Source organism: Manacus vitellinus, unplaced genomic scaffold (assembly GCF_001715985.3).
Source record: "Manacus vitellinus isolate BGI_N305 unplaced genomic scaffold, ASM171598v3 scaffold_1_pilon, whole genome shotgun sequence".
In the NCBI taxonomy this organism is placed as follows: Eukaryota; Metazoa; Chordata; class Aves; order Passeriformes; family Pipridae; genus Manacus; species Manacus vitellinus.
This window is the reverse complement of record NW_021939396.1, coordinates 34,764,274-34,785,156: the sequence shown is the minus strand read 5'-3', so window position 1 is coordinate 34,785,156 and position 20,883 is coordinate 34,764,274. Positions and strand designations below refer to the sequence as shown.

Below are 20,883 nucleotides of genomic sequence, written 5' to 3'. Positions count from 1 at the left end.
CTCCGACAACCTTCCCTTTCATTAAGCCAGGGCACACAACCCCAAACTTAAGCTACACTTCTTTTCGATACTGTCACCAAGCTCTACTGATGCTATATAAGAGAAGAGAGCATTTTTTTAAGAAGGAATTATGTGAGGGTGCCAGCAGACTTCAACTGCCTGGGACTCTGTCGCCCAAAGTGTAACTGCTGAACCTGGTAAAATCCCCAGATGAACTAGTCTATCCAAAGCAAAGCATGGATAAGGATGCTTACTTCAGAGCACCCTTGTGGAAACAACCATCAGACTCTCTAATTCCATTTGTAGAGGAATTAAAGCAACTCTATAACCTGAGGTGTATTAGAATGTAAAAGAAACTTGATATAAATCTGATCTAAATGTAAAAAGAATTAATTCCTATCACATGTAATTAGAGGGAGAGGAATAATTTTATCTCATGAGGAAAATGCAAGCACACCTCCCTGTACCAGATAATACCCAGGAACAGACTCATAATTAGATGCCTTAGGAAGGAGCACCACTCTCCCTGCTTGGAGCCAGCTCTGGAATCTGAAACTTGCCAGAGAATTCTCTTTGTGCCAACCGGGAGTGGCAAAGTGAGTCTCTGAATTACTTTGTTTACTGGTTGTGCTCTCTCTCTCGCTCAGTGGGCTCTTTGGGGTGTCCAGCCTGCTGTTCTTTAGGATGTCTGTACAGTCACAGTCCCTCTCTGGGAAAGAACTGGCAGCAAAGCTTCTGTGCAAGGATGGGTAATGGCAAGGATCTGAATGAATTTTTTGTCTATGACTTGTATTGTCCATATCTTGAGAAAAAGCTGATCAGCAAATGCAGCCAGTTATATTGCAAGTCTTTGGTGCTGAGACACTGAGTGTTTGATAAAAGTAAAGAAAGAAGGATGTAATATAAATGGAAGAATAATGTATTGCATCTGATTCATCTGCAAGAGCTCACATAACATATTCCCCAACAAGGAGATCTGCTTGCACAAAGCCACTCGGCTTTTATTCAGAGTTTTGTATCACTATTCCTGTTCAAATCTCTAAGCATATTACAGAAGAGACGCAAAAAGCAGTAAGAAGATCTGGTTCATGAAAACGTATGACCCCCGCTTTATTAGCAGGTCATGCTACCACCAGTGCCTAGAACACAGTATTTCTCCACAGCAATGAACAGATAAATGTAATAAGGATGGAAGTGTCATCAGTTGGAGTAAGATAGTATTAGGTCTTTGAATCCTTTCAGTTAGTGGCTTTGAGAGAGCCGAAAGAGATCCTGCACAATACAAACGATGGTTAAATTCTTTGAGATTTGTGCAATCAGCACACTCTCACAAGGGTCTGACCAACTCATCTTGGGTGCTAAACAACTCTGGTTAACACTAAATTAGCCTGACCTTTAATTTGCCATGAAATTGTCTTCATTTGTGTCCACTCTTCACAGAGATTTTAGTAGCTGGCTTTCCTCCAAGTATTTCAAAGCTTCTTACTCTAAGTTCAGCCTTTCAAGCTACCCACATCCCAATAGTTATACTCAAGACATTTACTCCATTACAACATCTAACACACTTGGAGTTAACACATGGTTTGCAAGAACATGGTAATATCAGCATATTTAGCACACAAAAGATATGAGATCTTTGTGATTATGAAGACCAGGGTTGGCATATTACATTGCAGGAGCAGCTACTGTACTACATGTACAATAAAGGGCTTCTATACTTCACCCAAAGCCTGTCCTTAAACACATACTGGTGCACAGTTTAGAGGTACCATAGCTACAGTCCAGGATTCTTTGGTATACACTAAATTCATCCATTTGACCACCCACACCTTGTACATTATTTCCCTGTGTCACCTCTTCTCACAAGACCAACTTCTTCTAGAAAGTGGACAAAATACAGGTCTTCTAATGAAGAAAATAATGATGAAAATGGAATTTTCATCCTCATCAAATGTATGAGTGAAGAATTATCAACAGTGTTCAGTGCAGTGCCACTTAATAAAGCAAATGTATAAATATTATTGTAACTATATTAATACTATTAAGAAAAATAGAGGGGTTTTTTCAGGCATAATAAATGTGCATCAAAAAGATTTGCCCATCTTCCCCATGTACTGTATATGAGTGGCTGTTGTTTCAATTACCATTGCAGATTGAAAGATCATCATTACAGGAGAGGAGTTTTTGGCAGCCAGTCTAAGAATGACCTCCTATTCCATATGCAAGCTGCATCTTTCTCCTCTCTCTTTCCTGAAACAGATGCCAAATGGAGTATTAGAACCCAAGCAACATGTCTACCAGAATAAAATACTGCACAGTACACAAAAACTTGCCATCATTTAGGTTGGGAGGGACCTTTTGAGATTGTATAGTCCAACCCACCTGCTCAAGCAGGGTCATTTACAGCTGGTTGCCAGGACCGTGTATGGATAGATGGGGGACTCCATAACATGCCCGAGCATACTGTTCCAATGTCTGACCACCTTCACAGTAAAAAAGTGTTTTCTTGTGTTCAGATGTAAGGAATAACAGAACAGATCACTCGTGACAAATCTTAGTCATCCTACTCCATGTGCCACTGAAAGAGGTTCTGATACCTCGATGTTGAAGAAGAGTAAGAACCTCTGAAGATTAGGAGGGGCAGATCTTAAGTGACCTTCATGCAAGTACACAACAGACACTCCCAGAGACCTCTCTCCCGTTTCCCCACAACTCTTCCTCCTGCAATCCATCCCAAGGGTACTCACACCTGCACTCCCTGCGTTTTCCCAGCCAGTCAGGGCTCTTTGCCCCCTTTCTTTCCCTCTCACCCCAAGAATCAGGAAACTCCAGGATACACAATGCATCTCTAAGGCCAGATATCTTCCACTGTATCTGCGTGACACTTCCAAAGTGAGGCAGCCACTAGCTGCCCCACAAGTATAGTTGCTCAGACAAAACCAGTTATAACACAAATATTGAACAGATTTTCTTCTTAAAATTGAAATGAATGACATTTCTTCCATAAATATACAGAGTATTATAATTGAATTCATATTTGCTCTTCTGTTCACTGAGTTCTCTTCGGACCAAGCGACAAACAAATCTGTCTCTAGACTGCTCTATCTGTAAAATAAATCTCATTTATCATTGAAAAAAATCAAAACCCTAGGTTAATATTCTCTTTCCTTTCTATACAGAATCGGAATCTTCTTAGGGTTCTTTTGCATTTGTGACTCTCAGTGCTGTCACAAAAATATTTTGTTACTGTCCTCAAACATCAGCACAGGCTTCCAGTTGTTAAAATTGTTCTTTCTCATATGTGCTTTGTAAAAACACAATCAAGGACAGCACAATTTAACTTCTGCAAACATCAATTTTTTATGATAAATCAACAGGGCAGCAGATACATGTATTATGAAGTTAATGGTCTGTCAAGATATTAACAATGTTGATTCCTGAAGAGAAGTCTAGAATTTAAAAGACAAAACTGGGTTTATTGGATAGGACAGATTGCTGCTTGTCTGACCAACTTAGTCTGTGTGACAGAGCTACAAGCTGCCTTTGGGTTCACAAGTCCTTCAAAACCAAAGATTCATGGCAATAGAAAGCTTTTCAGCATAAAGCAGCCAACAATCAGAGTTAAAGTTTTATTTATTGGCTCTGACCATCTACTTCTGTTATCAACCATAAGGGCCCATACACTTCATCAACTCCCAACAATAGCCGCAAGCTTGGACAATCTGTCTTGTGTCTTCATTGGGTAAAACTTCAATGGAGCAGCATCGATTAAAGAACAGCCCACGCATAAAATGGAAACTCATTAAAATAAACTTTTACAAAGGGGGAAGAAACTTCAGTTCCAATTGAATTGAACTGTTTTTATTTCAGAGATGAAAGCTCCATTACCCAGCTATACATTCATGTGCTCATGGCTTAAGTGCTTTTTATTTGACTTAAACTTTTGGTTTCTTCCCATGTCTTTTTGGAGGCTTGAGAAACATAATAGGAATTCAGAGCTTATTGAGCTTGATTGGAACACAGTATCTGTGAACCTCATCATAATACCTCCTGGACCTTTATGTTTATCGTCTCACTGTGGCCTCTTTTGTGTGTTTTCCAGGCCTTTCCTACAAGAACAATTGTCTCCTTTCACACATATTTGCAGAGGCGTTTTTAATGCTTTAAACATTTTTAAATGAGCAGACACAAAGTAATGAAGAAATAAAAATAACACAGGTGTAGTCATTTACATTATAGATGGAAGACTGCATAAGGTGCTGATGTCAAGATGGCTTTTCTAAAGTGTTTATATGAAAACTGACTTGCAGCTTACTGCCTGAAAATCTCACCTTGAACTTATTATGAGGGCAATAATAATATGAAAAAATACAGATGGTAACCTGTGCTATCTGGAAATCCCAGTTGAAACAGAGCAAGCTTAATACACGGTAGATTATTCATTTATATCAAAGCTGAGTAATAATATTCCAAATGCTTTGATTTTAGATGACTGAACACTAAATGAAATGAACTATATTCTCAGTTACTTACATATACTGAATGTCAAGAGAAATTTGTTTAACACCGTGAAGCTATACAGAAATATTCACCGACTGTGCCACCAAACACCCTGCATTCCAGAAAATGAGCCCACAAACGTTTTACGAAATTTCATCGCACTATGTACTTTGGCCTTCATACATACTTTTATGAAACACAAAGTAATTCAACTCTATTAAAAACACATGCAAATATTTCTTAGAACTTTCTTCCTAAATAAGAGCATATGGCTCGCATAAAGATTAACATACAGAAGATGAATATGTTTGTGCTTCAAATTCACCCACCAATATTTTTTTCACCTAAATTCTCATTTGGGGTGACAAATATCAAATTACCTTTGATTTCAGCTAGACATAGATGCACACAACAGAACCCGGTTCCTCAAGTTTACATATGGCCACACAAAGGCTGAGAAAACACAAAGGTCTATTAACGATCATCTCCCCAGAACACAAAAAATGTACTTCATGCAGCACGTTATTTAAAAACAATGTGTGGGAATCAGACAGATTTAAGACCTGCATTATTCTAAATTTTTGCATAAAGACTCAGTGTTGATTATAAATTAGTTTTTCTTATCAATGTGTTCATTCTTGCACATTTAATTCCTGAGGCTGATAGACATTAGTCTAACACTTAAACAAGACAAGGAGAGTCTGAATACTCAAGAGAAAGCCATGCAAATCTGGGAGTCTGGTACTCCCAAATCTGATCGTAATCTTACAATTTCTATATTGCATATGTCCTTAGGATACTGAATGAAGGTACAGCTGACAGTCTGGTGAAGCAAACCCCAATTAGCTTTTATCTTGGTACGAGAGACAACATCACACAACTTAAGCTCTCCCAAGTCCATATGCTGACTGTTACACTGCCACAGCTTCCCTACCTTTATTGCTCTTAGTTTAACTAAATGAGAAGTTATGGCAGCCTGTGCTTCAATTGTTGCATAGAGATGCCAATCACTGGAGATATGCATAAGCACACCAGAAAGTCCAGTTTTTCCTTCTCTGCCTCAGTTTCACCAGCCACAAATTTAGCCTGCTCCACTGAGATCCTGCAGTAATTAGTTGGTGCTTGTACTTAATGTAGTCAGGACACTATATAAAGAACAGTTTTCAAAACCATTCTTTTATGGCATTACATAGCTGTTTTCCCCTCTAAAAGCATTTTTAAACCCTGCAAAAATTCTCAGCATTAACAAAATTTATTTCTTGTATTTCTTATTTAAAATCTCAATCTATAAAGTCATTTGAGAGAACAGCCCCACATTAGTCAGGCCACCAGAATGTGCAGACAGGGTTTTTCTGCACAGAAAATCACCCTAGAGTAGGGTGGGAGTTTGGATACACAAGACATGTGGGATCGACTGCAGATAGGTTAGATTGCTTTGTTCCTTAAGTTTTTAATGAAAAATTCAAAAGGCAATTTGGAACAAAAAAGGTGTACATCAAATACAGAAATGTGTAATTGGCATCAACATCAATTATAAAATACGTAAATTAAACATATTTGAAAAATAGAGCATTATTACTCACATGATGAATATTTTCAAAGTATTTCTTGATGGACTTCGTAGTTCAAACACACTTATGTCAAAAGCTAAATATACAAACCAAAGCAAAAGTCTATAAAACTGAGCTATGCTTCTACATCGCTGTTCCCAGAGTTTATGTTCAGTATAACTCACAAGGATTGCTACTCCCCATCAGACATTCTCAAGCGAACCGGAGAGCTTTTAAGAATAAAGCAGAAAAGAATAAAAGTAGGATACAGAATTCTTGCTTACATTGTCTTCACAGGCCATTTAATTATTTTACAGGTCATTGCAATCTGCATATATTTTGCAAAGGTAATATTAGATATGGTCATATTCAGGTTCAAAAGTGCCTTTTATAGCCCAAAACTGAATCTTGCAGTTTAACAAATAAAATATGGATACATCATATTGCTATAGTTTAACTTGAGACTATTTTTTCCCTCTTCTCATAAAATACAAACTTGCACTGCATACACACACAAAACCCAAATATTCAGAAAACTTTGCTTATACTACTATTGTAACTGCTGGCACAGAGCTCTATCCCAATTAGACCTTAAAGAAATGTACTGTCCTATTATCTGAGTGTGTTTTTGGAAATGGCAATCAAAGAAATATTCTAACATGAACAAGTGTTTCTAAGTGCTAATTATTCATGGTATCACTTGCTGATTGGTGCCTGCGGCCATGAAAATTTATTTCTAGGCTGTATTTACAGTAAAACCAAAAGTGCTTAGTGGCAAGTAGCTTAATCAAATTTAAGAACAGCAGACAGATAACATAGGAGAATTTTTTTTTTCTTGTTGCTTTAATCCTCTCATTTGGTTTTGAAACATAAGGCCCTGTTCACTTCATTTAAGTCTCACAATGACTGGAAGCCTGATCAATCTGTCTTGTGTCTTCTTAGGGTGAAACTGCAATTGAGTGGAAGCAACAGATGAACAAAGCCCACATTCAAATCTGTAGCTCATTAAAATAACGTTAAAATAGGGTAAAATCGCAATTGTAAGCGAATTGTAGTTGGCTTCTTTCAGCTACATACATTTGATTAATAAACCATACATTCATTAGCCATGAACCACTGGTCTTTAAAGTAAATTTAAATGAATGACCCTGCTTTTTTGATCTTCAGACAGTTTTGAAAACATTTATGAAATAAAGCTTAAAAAAATAGGTCAAGGGCTGTTTCCTACAAGCCAAAGAGCTAATGGGATACAATCCGTCAAATCCCATAATCAATTCACATTCTGATACAGAAACTTAGAAAGCTGCAAGTTTACAAGAGACATATTGTAAAACAGCTTTTCAAGAGGGGGGAAAAAAAGAAGTATTGTTAATTTGCTTTAAACTCACAAGCAGTTCAACAGTTCCAAGAACATATTTTAAAAAAATACTGTAAGAAGGCAACCTTAATTAAGGTTACAGCAACTCAAACAGCAATAAGAGAACATGGGGATGGAAGAAACCTCTTAAGTCATGAAGTTGAGATTGCTGCAGGAATTCAGAACATGCTTTCCAGAAACCTAAAAAAGGATGTTTCTGCCATGAAACATGGGTAGAAGTTAACCTAGTATTTTTACACAGGCTTTCCCTCAGGATCATAGAATCATATAATGGTTTGGGTTGGAAGGGACCTTAAAGATCATCTCATTCTAACCTTTCTGCCCTGGGCAGGGACATCTTCCACCAGATCAGGTTGCTCAGGGTCCCACCCAACCTGGCCTTGAACACTTCCAGGGATCCACAGCCTCCCAGGGTAACCCTCTCCAGTGCTTCACCACCCTCTGGATAAAGAATTTCTTTCTAACATCTAATCTAAACCTGCCCTCTTTCGGTATAAAGCTGTTTCCCCTTGTCCTGTAACTATCGGCCTGTATGAAAAGTCCCTTTCCTTCCTTTTTTATAGGCCCCCCTAAGGTACTGGAAGGCTGTAATGAGGTTTTCAATGAGATTTCCTTCTCTTCTCCATGCTGAAGAACCCAAACTCTCTCAGCCTGTTTTCATATGAGAGATGCTCTATTCCTCTGTCATTTTCGTGGCATCCTTTGGACTTGCTCTAACAGGTCCACGTCTTTCTTGTGTTGAGGACCCCAGACATGGACACAATACTCCAGCTGGGGTCTCCCAAGAGCAGAGTAGAGAGGTAGAATCACCTACCTCGACCTGCCGGCCATTCCTCTTTTGATGCAGGATGCAGCACAGGATGCAGTTGGCTTTCAGGGTTGCAAATGCACACTGCTGGCTCATGTCCAGCTTTTCATTCAAAAGAACCCCCAAGTTCTCCTCTGCAGGGTTGCCCTCAATGACTTCTCCCAGTATCTACTCATGCTGGGATTGCCTTGACAGAGGTGCAGCACCTTGCACTTGGACTTGTTGAACTTCATGAGGTTCCCGTGGCCCACTTCTCAAGATTTCCAGATCCCTCTGGATGGTATCCCATCCTTTTGTTGTGTCAACTGCAGCACTTAGCTTGATGTCATCTGCAAACTTGCTGAGGGTGCACTCACCTCCCACTGTCTGTGTCATTGATGGAGATACTGAAGAGCAACAGTCCCAAGACAGAGCACTGAGGGACACCACTTGTCACTGGCCTCCACCTGGACATAGAGCCATTGACCTCAACCCTCTGGCTGCATCCATCCATCCAACTCCTTATCCATTGAGTTGTCCACCCATCAAATCCATGTCTCTCTAATTTGGAGATAAGGATGCCATGTGAGACCATATCAAAGACCTTACAGAAATCTAGATAGATGGCTTCTGTCAGACCTCCCTTGTCAACACTGTCATCCCTCCATCATAGAAGGCCACCAAACTGCCCTTGGTAAAGGAGTGTTGGCTGCCTCAGATCACCTCGTCTCTTACGTGCCTCAGCATATCTTTTAGGAAGATCTGCTCCATGATCTTCCCAGGCACAGAAGTGACGCTCACCAGCCTGTAGCTCTGGATTTTCCTTTCTCCACTTTTTAAAAATGGGAACAATGTTTCTCTTTTATTCTCAATACCATCATCACTGGTATTAATCAGAGCTGCTGAGACAGGCTGCTGCTGGCAAACATGAGGTTGCAGCCTTTCTGCCACCATCTGCAAAGCCTCAGGCCCTGTGATGACCCTTCAGAGACGCAGGGTAGCATAGGTGCCAGGAGTTCACATTTGGACAATCCACATCCCTCCCTACCTCTCAGCTTTGATTCTTAATCTTGATAAACGCACAGTGTTGTTGCAATTAAGTGGGCATCCCACTGCCTCAGGAGAGCAGAGCAGGAAATACAATAGATGAAAGTGCCTTCAGCCTGAAGTTGACCTTCTATAAGCAGAGCCAAGTCTCTGCAAGTTACTCCTTCTTGTGCAGCTCTTGCTGCACAAGCTGGACAAAACATTGGGGCAGGGGTCTCTGAACCAGGGACCTCTGCACAGTAGAGATGCTCTTGAGGTGGAATGTGACTGTTCAGCTTCTCTTTTTTTGGCCACCTTATTTCCCAGAAGAACTCTTCTTTCTGCTTTCCAGAGAGAACATAACTAAATGAAGAGTGAAGCTTTGTCCCATGAACAGAAACCATTGTTGGAGAACAAAAAGAATTATTAGGAATTGCTCCTAAAGAACTTTATTTTATTCTAGGGACACTTCAGTGTTCCTGGGAATTATCAGTGGTTTCTCCTTCCTTCCCACTGGAATAATCGTAACTGTCTGCTACTATTTTTTTATGAATTCTCAATAGAGAAGACACAGGCTGCAGGTCATGATGACATCTGGAATGAACCATTGCTAATCCCATATCTGACAAAAAAACCCCAGGCCATGCTTTTAAAGAAGATGAGCAAGAAAATAATTCCTAACTCAAATTCAACACTCAGACCAACACCTGAGCCACCCAACCACTAAATCTGTTTGATATTTGCCTGTCTCCCTAACACCGCTTGCATAGCACTCCACCCTCCATGCATATTCTTTATTATACTTGTTTTACATTTCAGGGCCTCTCTCAGGGCTGTATGTGAAACAATTTAGGTCCAGATTCATCTCTCTTAAACTAAAGCAAGCAGTAAGGATCCTAATCACTCTGCATATACTATACAGCAGATGGAAAGTATAGTTCCTAGTGTGAGTGCTAATTCAGGTGCTCAGGATCTGAGTTCCTCTCTACAGATATCTGTCTTACCTCCCCAGCACAGGGACAACTGCAGTCTTCACTTAAAGTGGTCAGATGCACAAACTTAGTAAGGCTGAATATATGTTACACTTCACTTACCAGAATTTCACATTTTATTTAAAGATGAGTATGCACCACAATGGCTTTAGGTTGGTAGACAGTGGCATGCCAACAGTTTACAGCCTCCAACCCATGTACCAATAAAGACAGTAAGTTCCCTGTTTTTGGCTGCATGTGTGGGATTTGGTTTTAGAGTAAATTTAGGTACCAGAATGTAGGTATCTAAAATTGTTCTATCTGTGTGCTCTCCCTGTGCCAAACAGCAACCGTACCATCAGTAGAGCTCGAACTGATTTACTTCACCTGAAGTAAACAAGCAGGGCTCAATTCAGCTGCCTCAAGACAGACATCTAGTACTGTGAGATGCTCCACCATATTTATTCCACATTCACACAGAGCTGGCAGGTCTGACAGTGCCATGGACGGAGAATTACAACCTTCTGGACCCACAGCTGGAGGCCACACAGGACAGAAATCTCTGTTTAGGAGAATGAATGGAGTCCTTTACGTCTTCATTACAGCATGTCGCTGCATCATAAATGATTTCCACAAAACCATTAACAGTGTCTCAGGAGAAGTGACCAGGGAGAGAACAAAAACAGAGTACAAACACACTGGAACTGCTCTGAGTGCCTATCTGGACATGCCAGTGGCTCAAAGACAGAAATACCACCACACACAAATAAGGGATGCATGTATCCCACTAAACCCCAGTTAGGGGTCACGCTAAAAACTGGACATCACCCTAATCATGTTGAAAACTGGGCATCACACATAGACTATGTGGAACAGCAGAGCACCAGAGCAATCCCACTTCCTCACATGGCAGTATTGATTTTATCCTTTAATAAAGCAAACACTTTGCCTTGTTTTCTGGCAATACCCAAACAATGTCAACACCCATTTTTGCAAAAGTTACTGCAACTATGGTAAACACTTTTAACTCTCCCTTAATATATGCCATAACATGGTGATTCTCTAAAAGGCAAATTATCCCGTTTGATCAAAAAGTATATCTCAGTTTAGCTGGGCACGGGGAGTATTAAGTTAAACTCTCTTCATGTTTTTCCTATACTGGCAATATAAATCAAACCAATTAACCCTTAGTGAAATTTCTCATAGAATTAAGAAAATAGTAAATTTTACTGCTAAACCCTTTTTAAAGAGGGGGAACAAAACTCTGTGGGGTTTTGTTTTTTTTTTAATTATGTAAAATATTTATTTTATTTTAATCACCATCCCTTGGTTACTCTTGTACTTGAACCATCACCGTGCTATGTTATTACACAGCATTTTTATTCAGTATTTTATATTGTATTTTTTGTATGTTCAGTGCAGGAGAGAAACTGGTTTTAAAACAGAACGGGAGGTAAATCTCATCAGTTAAAAACAGTAATGGTAGCAGAAGGTTTTTGACCTAAAATCTTTAAGATTCTGGAACTAATTTTATATTTATAATCTTCTGTATTTATTTCATGCATAAACTCTGTTAATTTAGCCTCATTACTATCATTAAACTTTGATTCACTCAATGCTGGAATGAGAAAAGCCTTTCCTTCAAGTGAAGGCTGAGTACACATTCCTCATTTGATACGTGTGCATATTGAGGACTGAATGTGCAGCATTTGTCTGCAGTGAGTACTGAATATCAAATTTGTTCGATAAATCTGTACACAAAAGTTTCCATGTCTAGAAATACCACCCGCTTTCACAAATAGAAAATTCACATAGGAACTGAAAGGCCATAGATTCCTCCTAATAAAACATGAGAAAGCTACCTGAGAGCCACCCTTGCCTGAGGAAAACAGAAATAATTTCCAGTCTGCTGGCAACTAGCTCTGTTTTAAGGGCTGATGCGGCTCAGCTACACGAGATCCACAGCAGTGCAACCACTCAGAAACCACTTTCACTGGTTTGAGATTAAACCACAGACAGCCGAGGACGTAAAATAAAGATTAGAGTATCAAATCAAACCTAAAGCAAATATTAGTAAAGGGAAGATATTTTCTGAGATGACTGGGATACGTAACTTGGTAAGCATCTAAAGAAGAATTGTATGAGCAAGCCAGGACAAAGATTGCTATAGGATCTCCTAATAACCATAGGCAGTTTCCTTTTTTAGAACTCATTTGCAAGAAAGTAGGATAATTTTTCCCTCAGTGTGAATGGGTCCATACCTGTCGGCTTCTACTTGGAAAGCTGCAAAGACACATTTCAACACAAACAAGTTTCTTATTAAAAACGATTCAGAAACAGAAATTCTGCATGATAAACTGCTGCATAAAGCTCCTTCTTGTGACATACAACATCCATAAAGTGTAACTGAGCTTCATTTCCAAACACTGAAAAAAAAAGATTAGAAGTCAAGAATAGTCTGCTTTGAAAAAACCACTGTACTGATTTTTGTCGAAATAAATACATTCTTCATACAAATCAGGAGTTGGACAATATGGTTATGCCCACATCTTTCTAATGGTAATAATGTAGAAAAGGAGTCCTAGAGTACTACACACCTCTAGAGACCCTGACATTTTGAAACAATTTTTGAAAGGGGACAGCTAGACATGAAATCTTTCTTTTCTAGGAGAACATGTAGTGATAGGACAAGGGGTATGATTTGAACTGAAAGAGGGTCGATTTAGATTAGATATTAGGAAGAAATTCTTTACTGTGAGGGCGGTGAGGCACTGAAACAGGCTGCCTAGAGAAGCTGTGGCTGCCTTATCCCTGGAAATGTTCAAGGCCAGGTTGAACTGGGCTCTGAGCAACCTAGTCTAATGGAAGGTGTCCCTGTCCATTGCAAATGGATTGGAATGAGATGATCTCTAAAGTCCCTTCCAACCCAAACCATTCTATGAGTCTATGATTCTGTGAACCAGTATTTTACATTAAAAACTAAACCAACAAACCCAGTAATTATTAACCTATCTGGAATTCAGCAGAGCATCTCCAATAGTCACAAACAGTTCTGGAATCAGCCACCAAAATCAGTAGTTTACACACTAAAAAAATTATTTATATGAGAAGGAGAATACCAGTAAAGTACTTTAAAAACTGGCTTTAAGGTTAGTTAGTTTTAATATTTTCACCACCAAAATAATAAATATAAGGATGTTAATGAGAACGTGAAGTTAAGACTCACTCCTAACAAAAAGAAGGACCAGAAATCACAAAGATGAAATGTGGGACATCAGTAATGGAAGATCTGTTAGCCTTAGCTGAGAGGCCGTGCACTTCAGGACAGAGACAAGAACTTCTTCTGGGTGCTGTGCTTCCAGAACTGTAAACACAGAGAAGGCCAAGGACCAAGAGCTATTAATTTTTTTCTACTAATGAGACACTGAAACACAATAGTACTGTCAATCCACATATTGTCAGCAGAAATATTTGTATCACCTCCAAAAAATCTCTGATGAAACCTCCTCTGGAATTTCAAAGAAAACTTAGTGGACAATTAAAAAAATAAGTAAATAAAGATATTAATTTATATGCTAAAGGAGTGAGATCAGTTCTTTGGACAAGGAGTTATACTTATTTAGCATAATAACTTTCCTAAAAATACACTGGGAAGAAGTGGAAGATAAAACCAGCAGGTTTATTCAAGCTGGTATAAAAGTGAGGGCAAAAAAGTCTGGTGTAAATTACCTATGAGCTCGTCTGGGTTTGAGAACAGAAGTCTAATTTTATGGGGATTTTTAGCTTTTTTCGTCTTTGTCTCTCTGTTCTCTCAAACACAAGAATGATTGTGCCCTTTTAAAGATGAAATTCCTATTCAAGCACTTCATTTTGCAAGTTTAATCCTTTGGAGAAAGATATAAACCAACAAACCCAATCTTCCCCATTTTTCAAAACTTGTAATAAAATGACAGTTCACCCCAGTAAGAGTAGAAAACAAATCTGTGTAAGAGAAGTCCTTCCACGTCACAAATTAGGCTTGATAAATCAGATGCCTTGTCATACAAGTTTTGAATTCATGTGCCAAATTGGGGGTAGCAGGCAGGTCTGCCTTCCCACCGTGGTGAAAACCTGTCTCTGCCTGAAGTCCACGGGCGATGTGAGAATTCTTAGCCATCTGACAGCTAAAAACGTGACCCACCTTCAAAAAAGAAGCATATGGCTTCCAGCACCCAATTCTGACAACATTTTGTCCTTATTCCAATTTTGTGCCAAATTCTCTAACTCCACTACATTTTCGCCTAACATATTATTCACCTTGTGAAAGGATGTTAATCAGTATCATTGTCAAAATGCTTCTTTGGGAAGAAAAATTTCCACCAGGAAAAGGAGACTCTTAAGAAATCTTTTTAGGGGATATAACAACACGTCTTAAACACAAAAAAATAAGGAAAGAAGAAAAGGTGGATTCAGATGTATGCATTTTTATACTAATGCATACAGAATGCACATACTAAAGCAGACTACAATCTGAAAGGCAACAAAGCGAAATAAGCTTTATTTCTGTGCATCCCAAAGAAACATTATTTATATCAGACTATTTCCCTGTCTCTGATAGGATTTAGAGATCTGAGTCTTCACTGAGTCTGAAAAAGAAATTCTCATATTTTTTCCCTAATAAAATCCCAGCCAAATAATATTAATACACAGGCACCAAGTACTAATAGTTTGGCATTATTGTTTGCATCTACCTCTTCTACAATCCATGTTCACACTGGGAAATGCACGGCAGACACAGGCATTGGGTTGACTAAAGTAGAGTCTAATCCAGCCGGAGACCATAGGCGAATGATTGCCTCCGGTAACTGCAGCATAAAACCACAACCCTATATCTGTGTCCAAGTGCAACTCCACAGTTTTTCTGGTGAAAACTGGCTATGAGAAAATGTTAAAGTGCAATACACTAGTGATGTATCATTTTTCCAAGGCACTGATTTCTGTCTATCTATGTATTTATACTGCTCTTGATCAGAAGGACTATAACCAAACACTGATATTCTGTAGCTCCGGTTTGTGTAATTCCATTTGAAGTAAAGCAGATCCAGGAATTGCACTTAGTAAAATCTCTGGATTTAACTGAACAATAATTTCAGGATGCCAATATTCAGCGAAACTGAGTACCACTGAAGGAGCCACTGGAGTTAGTTGCTCAAGGCATATATGACAAAAGGAGTGTAATAAAAGCCCATGTCCAGAAAGCCATGTGAGAGCAAACAAAAGATTAAAAGCAGAAGGAAGTTGCTAATGTTTGAGAGTGGCCAGAGCTCTTTCAGCATAGGAATGGGCCTTATCAATACTTTGTGAAGCACACTGCACACAGCTAAAATGCATCCTTGAGCAGAAGACTTCAGACTCCACCACAACACAGGATGAGACAAACACGACCCTGAGATTGACACAAAGAGTGAAACTTTGAGCAGACTCAGAGATGCGACAAAGAAGTACCTGAGAGTAAACAAAGATTTCCAGGATTCCTCCACTCCACCCTTTCCAGGAGGTAAAAATAGCAGGTGTCTTGGCTCCTCACCATCCCTGAACTTCACTGGTGGTACAGCATCTCCCTCTGTCTCTCTCTTGCTCAGAGGCTTGGTCCTCTGGCAACCAGCAAGTAGGTGTCTGATACATTTTTTTCAAACTTCATGGCAAGGATTGCACTTTGTTAATAGTGCCAGACATATATGATAGCTGTCAAGCTGGTGAGTTATTTTAACACTTGGAGAACTGGCTCTGAAACAGTCAGGTAGCAAACTGCTAATGAAAAAGATAAGCAAATGAGTCAAATCAAGCATGCTACACTGTCTGTCTTAATGTTGGTTGGTACGCCTGGAAAGAAAAACAAGTCTTTCTACTGGCCAAATTCATTTTTTTAACACCCAAGTGCCTTCCTGTAATTCATTAACTGACCTGACTCACAGGTCACTCCACTGGAGATAACTGCTGCTGCAGCATTTTCTATGTACTTGAGGTTTTATTCCTTTTACCTACCTCAAGTTTTTCTCTACAGAGTTTTCCTCCCAACTGCCATGGACCTGTATGCACTCAGAAAGGTAGAAGTTTCTGAAGAACATTATTCTTCAAAATTTAGTAGAAGGAAATTCTTAGAATTGTTGTAATACTGTATGTGCCTGAAAATGAACAAGTTAATGCAGAATTTTGTCCTCACTCAGAAAAATGGCCATTTTTTGAAGCTAGTATGATTCATAGCTCCTCTGCTTTACCATAATCTTTTTCTCCAAAAAACTACATGATTGCAGTGAAGACTTCATTTATTAAAAAAAAAAAAAAACCAAACCAAAAAAAACCTATAAAAGTGGGTCACATATAGAGCAACTAGTACAGGAGCACCACTTTATTCAAGAAAATCAAGTAGCTTTTTCTTAAAATTCATACTAAAGACTTACTCGTCAATTGGCAATTCCAAGTGCTGCAGCGACTGGACATTTATACATCAGATGGAGCATTCTGAAGACTAGTAATTCAAACAAGAAGGAAGCCTAGGAAGGAAGCATTCACAGATACTGCTAAGAAAAGAAGTTAAAGACTCCCGAAGAAGTTAATGATGGTGTAAAGGCAAAAGGACAATGTCACTATTATTACTCATGTTTTTTCTCTTTTTACACAGAGGCTGACACTGGTTTAGTAATACTTTAAGTTAGGCTGGGGTGTCCCTTCATTAAATTATGCAAGCAGCCTGAAAAGAGAGCTGTGAAAGGAAACATATTGCAGCTGGTGCAGGTGATCATCTTTTCATCCAGGCTGCCATCCTCTTCTTGTTTGCTTCCCTCCTACATGCACATATACATAACTGTTAATTTAAAAAAGACATATCCTTGAATTTATTCCCTCTGCAGATTCTTTACTACTTCATCATTTCCATCCATGAATCACAAAGAGACAGGAAAAAAGATTCTTACGCAAAGAAATAGATATTAAGCTTTATGGGACTGCGATATGATTCTTAAAGACAGCAGTTCCCTAACCACAGTTGTTTAGAAAGTTACATTTTGTAAAGCATAATTGCAACTTAATTGTAAGTTTAGATTTTGTAATATCACAAATAAACAAAAAAGATGTATCTATGTATTGTAATTGGCTGATCATACAAATACTTATTAAATATAAACACATATGCTTTTGTAGATTTGTTAGAAAGATTCGTTAATTGCTTAATGAAAGATGTCTTTCAGATACTAATTCCTTCATTTAGTTCGACAGATTAAATTTTATATGAGGAGATATTAGCATGCATGCAATGAAGTGACAAGGACAACTAAAAAGCTTAAAATGTTAATGGATGAAGTGCAGCTTTCTTAGTTCCTCTAAACTAAAAGCTATAATCTTCATTACATGCACTAAAGATCGTATTTTCTCCTGCTTTCTGCAGAGATAAGACAGCTATATTTAACACAGAAACATACACCACAATATGTTTCGATTCAGCTGCTATATTTTCATCATCATAAATAAATTATGAAAACTTTAAACACTGCATGAATGATTCCGCATAGAAAACAACAAAAATGCAATTAATTTTTATAGAAGAGAAAATTGATAGTTGACATCCAAGCAATCCAATTACTTCTATATTTCATCGCAGTAGTTTTAGGTAATTATCTTCTTGATAACCTCTCTTCACAATGTGCTTGCAGAAAAAAAACCCAAACAATTGACTTTAGTTACTAAGGCACTACAGGGTTAACGTCAACCATTGCTGTAAAAAGCAAATTACTAGCAATACCAACAGTCCAGAGCCTTCCTTTTTGCTGTAGACTGAAGTTCAATCTGGCATCATCTTTTCTCTGTCCCCAGTAGGGTGCAGGGAGCCCTCTAGCTTCCATGTGGGATTCCTACTGTGGTACATATTGGCCAGCATACAGCTGCTCTAAACAACTATTTGCATCTACAATGTGGTCATCCCACCACCTTCTTTTCAGATCAATATGATTGGGACAAACAATAGTTTGATTTTGATTGCTCTATAGTACGCTTGGGTAGAGCCGCTGAATGCAAGTGCATCGCTCAGAAACAATGGGCTGGTTCATCATCCAAAGCGTCCCTTTTCAAACAGCTGCCTCTGCCACACTCACCCTGACAAACGTCCAGAAAAACAGATGGTTTCAGCATTCATGGGCAGTTTAGTGAAAGCCCTAGAGTCAACTATTCAAGACATTTTATCATCTAGCTGATAATAGAGCAGTGCTTGGAGATAAAAATTAAAAATACATTTAAAAACTCTATTAATTCGCGCCCACGTGCAGCCCCCCTTGCACACACATGAAACGACTTCCCCACGCTCTGTAACACTGCGAAGTGCAAGCACTTAAAGGAAGCTTCACTCTTAATCCCTTCTGTGGGATAGCTTCATCACTATGAAAGATGATAATCATCGGGTACTCTCACCAACCATCTATACTGCAATACCCACAAACAAAAGCAATGAATTAGTAGTTGAATGGGAAGCTTAACTTTGAGCTGCCTCGGGTTTGCTGTGGATTAAACCAGGTTCTGCTATTTTTTCTCATTTGTTTGTTTGTTTTGTTTGTGTGTATCTAAGAGAGATTTTTTTTTGCTTGTTTGTTTCAGGCTAAAATACAAATGCTTTTGAGGCATTGTATTGGAAGGCACAGGATGAGCTATGATACAGATTCTGCTCATACCTATGGATAATCACATCATTTCCAACTAAGTCACCGGTATTAAGCAGCCTCTAAGGCAAAGAAGCTGGGGAACTACAAAGCTGAAGGTCTATGCTCCCTGTGCCACCTATCTGGAAGGATGTGTAGGACAGGCTGAAGAGCAGCCACGACAGTGGCTCTTCAGCTCCACCAGCCACAAAGCCTGACAAGGGGTTGAGAAATGGGCAATATTATCCTTCTGGGATGTCTGAGCAGTGTTATCCTTCAGAGGATGCATTACTACTCTCACTTGCTCCACAAATCCCTAAACTCTGAGGAAGCTTAAACTCCCTCAAATCACACTGGAAAGTCCAACTCTCCTTGAGGGAGGATGTGGCTTCTATGAAAAAAAAAGGTATTATATTTATTATTCCTCACTTATCTTAAAAAAATTCATTATTCCTGATCTGTTAACATTTTCTTGGAGATCACATGAACTTTCCACAGCAAAGATAAATGCCATACTTGGCACTGCATTAGTCCAGCAAGCTGAGCTGCTGTATAGTCAACCTGGACATGCTTATGCTAACTCTGCTTTTCAGAGGAGCACATGGGACTGAATCTTGCAAATGCTGGGAACTTTCTCACAGCTGTACATAAGTATGTGTACTACAGTTCTAAAGAAAAGCAGAGAAACAGAAAGCAAGGGTCAGCAATTATCGTTGCGAATACCTCAGTGTCTAAAGGCTACAACTCAGAAGAAGTATTTTGGAATTGAAAAATAAATATAGAAAAGAAAGAGGGAAAAATCTGACCATATACTGTAAATGTGGATCTATTTTCTTCTTAAAAATTTTTGCTTCCTAAAAACGTTGTTCTTAATCTACTGTTTCAGCTCAGGGCAAAAAATACTCTGGATCCAATCAGAAATCTCCAGTGATGAAAACTTTACTGAAAGAAACCCCCAGGTGGCAAAGGATGGTACCAGTTTGTCAAAATGATGCTACTTCAGTCCATGTGGCCACACAAAAAAATAGTATAAAGTCGGTTTTCTCCACAGTCAGTCTTGAACACTGGCTTCTCTATTTCCCCAATAAGCTCTTTCTTACTGCTGTACTTGCACACAGAGAGCCTCTGAAGCCACTCCAAGTATCTGCTTCCTCTTCCAGAACTTCTCTGATGCCTCTGCTATGACATCAACTAATCATAACTGAGATGAGTATGTTATTCAGATTGATGATATTACAGCTAGGACTACCAAAACATACGACTCTCAGGAGACTGTCTAGACCCTCCTAGGGGTAAAGGGCATAAATATTCTAGGAAAACCTAACTCCTTGAACCTTTCATTTTAAATCATACTTTTAAAATTCTTCATTTCCTCATGATTTCTTTTGGAAACTCTCCAATTTATCTACATCTTTCTTTATATGCAGTCCCCAAAACTGGATTCAATACTCCAGCTGAGGCCTCACCAGCACCATATGGTGCAAAATAATTACTTCCCATGTCTTACACATGACACTCCTGTTAAAGAATCCCAAAAAAAGAGGTGCTTTATTTGCAATAGCATGTCCTTTGTGAGTTATATTTCATTTGTGATCTCCTAAAACCTCAGATACTTTTCTGCTTTCCAATTACTTCTTTTGTCTCTGTGCATTTACTGTATCATTTCCAAGGGCAGTATTTTGTACTTCTTTACCAAATTTCACTTGGTCGATTTTTATAGAGATCCTTCTGCTCCAATTCATTGCTCCAAAGTGTTGCAAACATCCCCGCCTGCCCCTGTTAAAAAAATAGAGTGTATTTTCTCATTAGCATTTTGAATGATGGATTAGATGGATTAGAGAGCAGACCTTTCCGTGAAGAGGCCAATTAGCAATGTCAGGTGAGCTGCCCCTGCTGCAGCTGGGAAGAGCACCACCACTAACTTCTCTTAGAGAACACTTTTCAACTGCTTTGCAGCCACTCATGGCGATTTCATCTAGGCCATATTTTTCAAGCTTGCTTAAAAGAA

General features: G+C 38.9%; 1 protein-coding gene across 1 annotated transcript in view; it reads right to left on the bottom strand.

The window, feature by feature from the left end:
- LOC103754464 (25-hydroxycholesterol 7-alpha-hydroxylase) overlaps window positions 1-20,646 on the bottom strand; it is a 94,393-nt gene extending 73,747 nt beyond the window's left edge. The window contains exon 1 of the mRNA XM_018079897.2: window positions 20,569-20,646. Coding sequence (XP_017935386.1) covers window positions 20,569-20,639 — 71 coding nt within the window. The 5' untranslated portion in view covers window positions 20,640-20,646. The remainder of the gene's footprint in view (window positions 1-20,568) is intronic.
- Window positions 20,647-20,883: the final 237 nt, after the last annotated feature.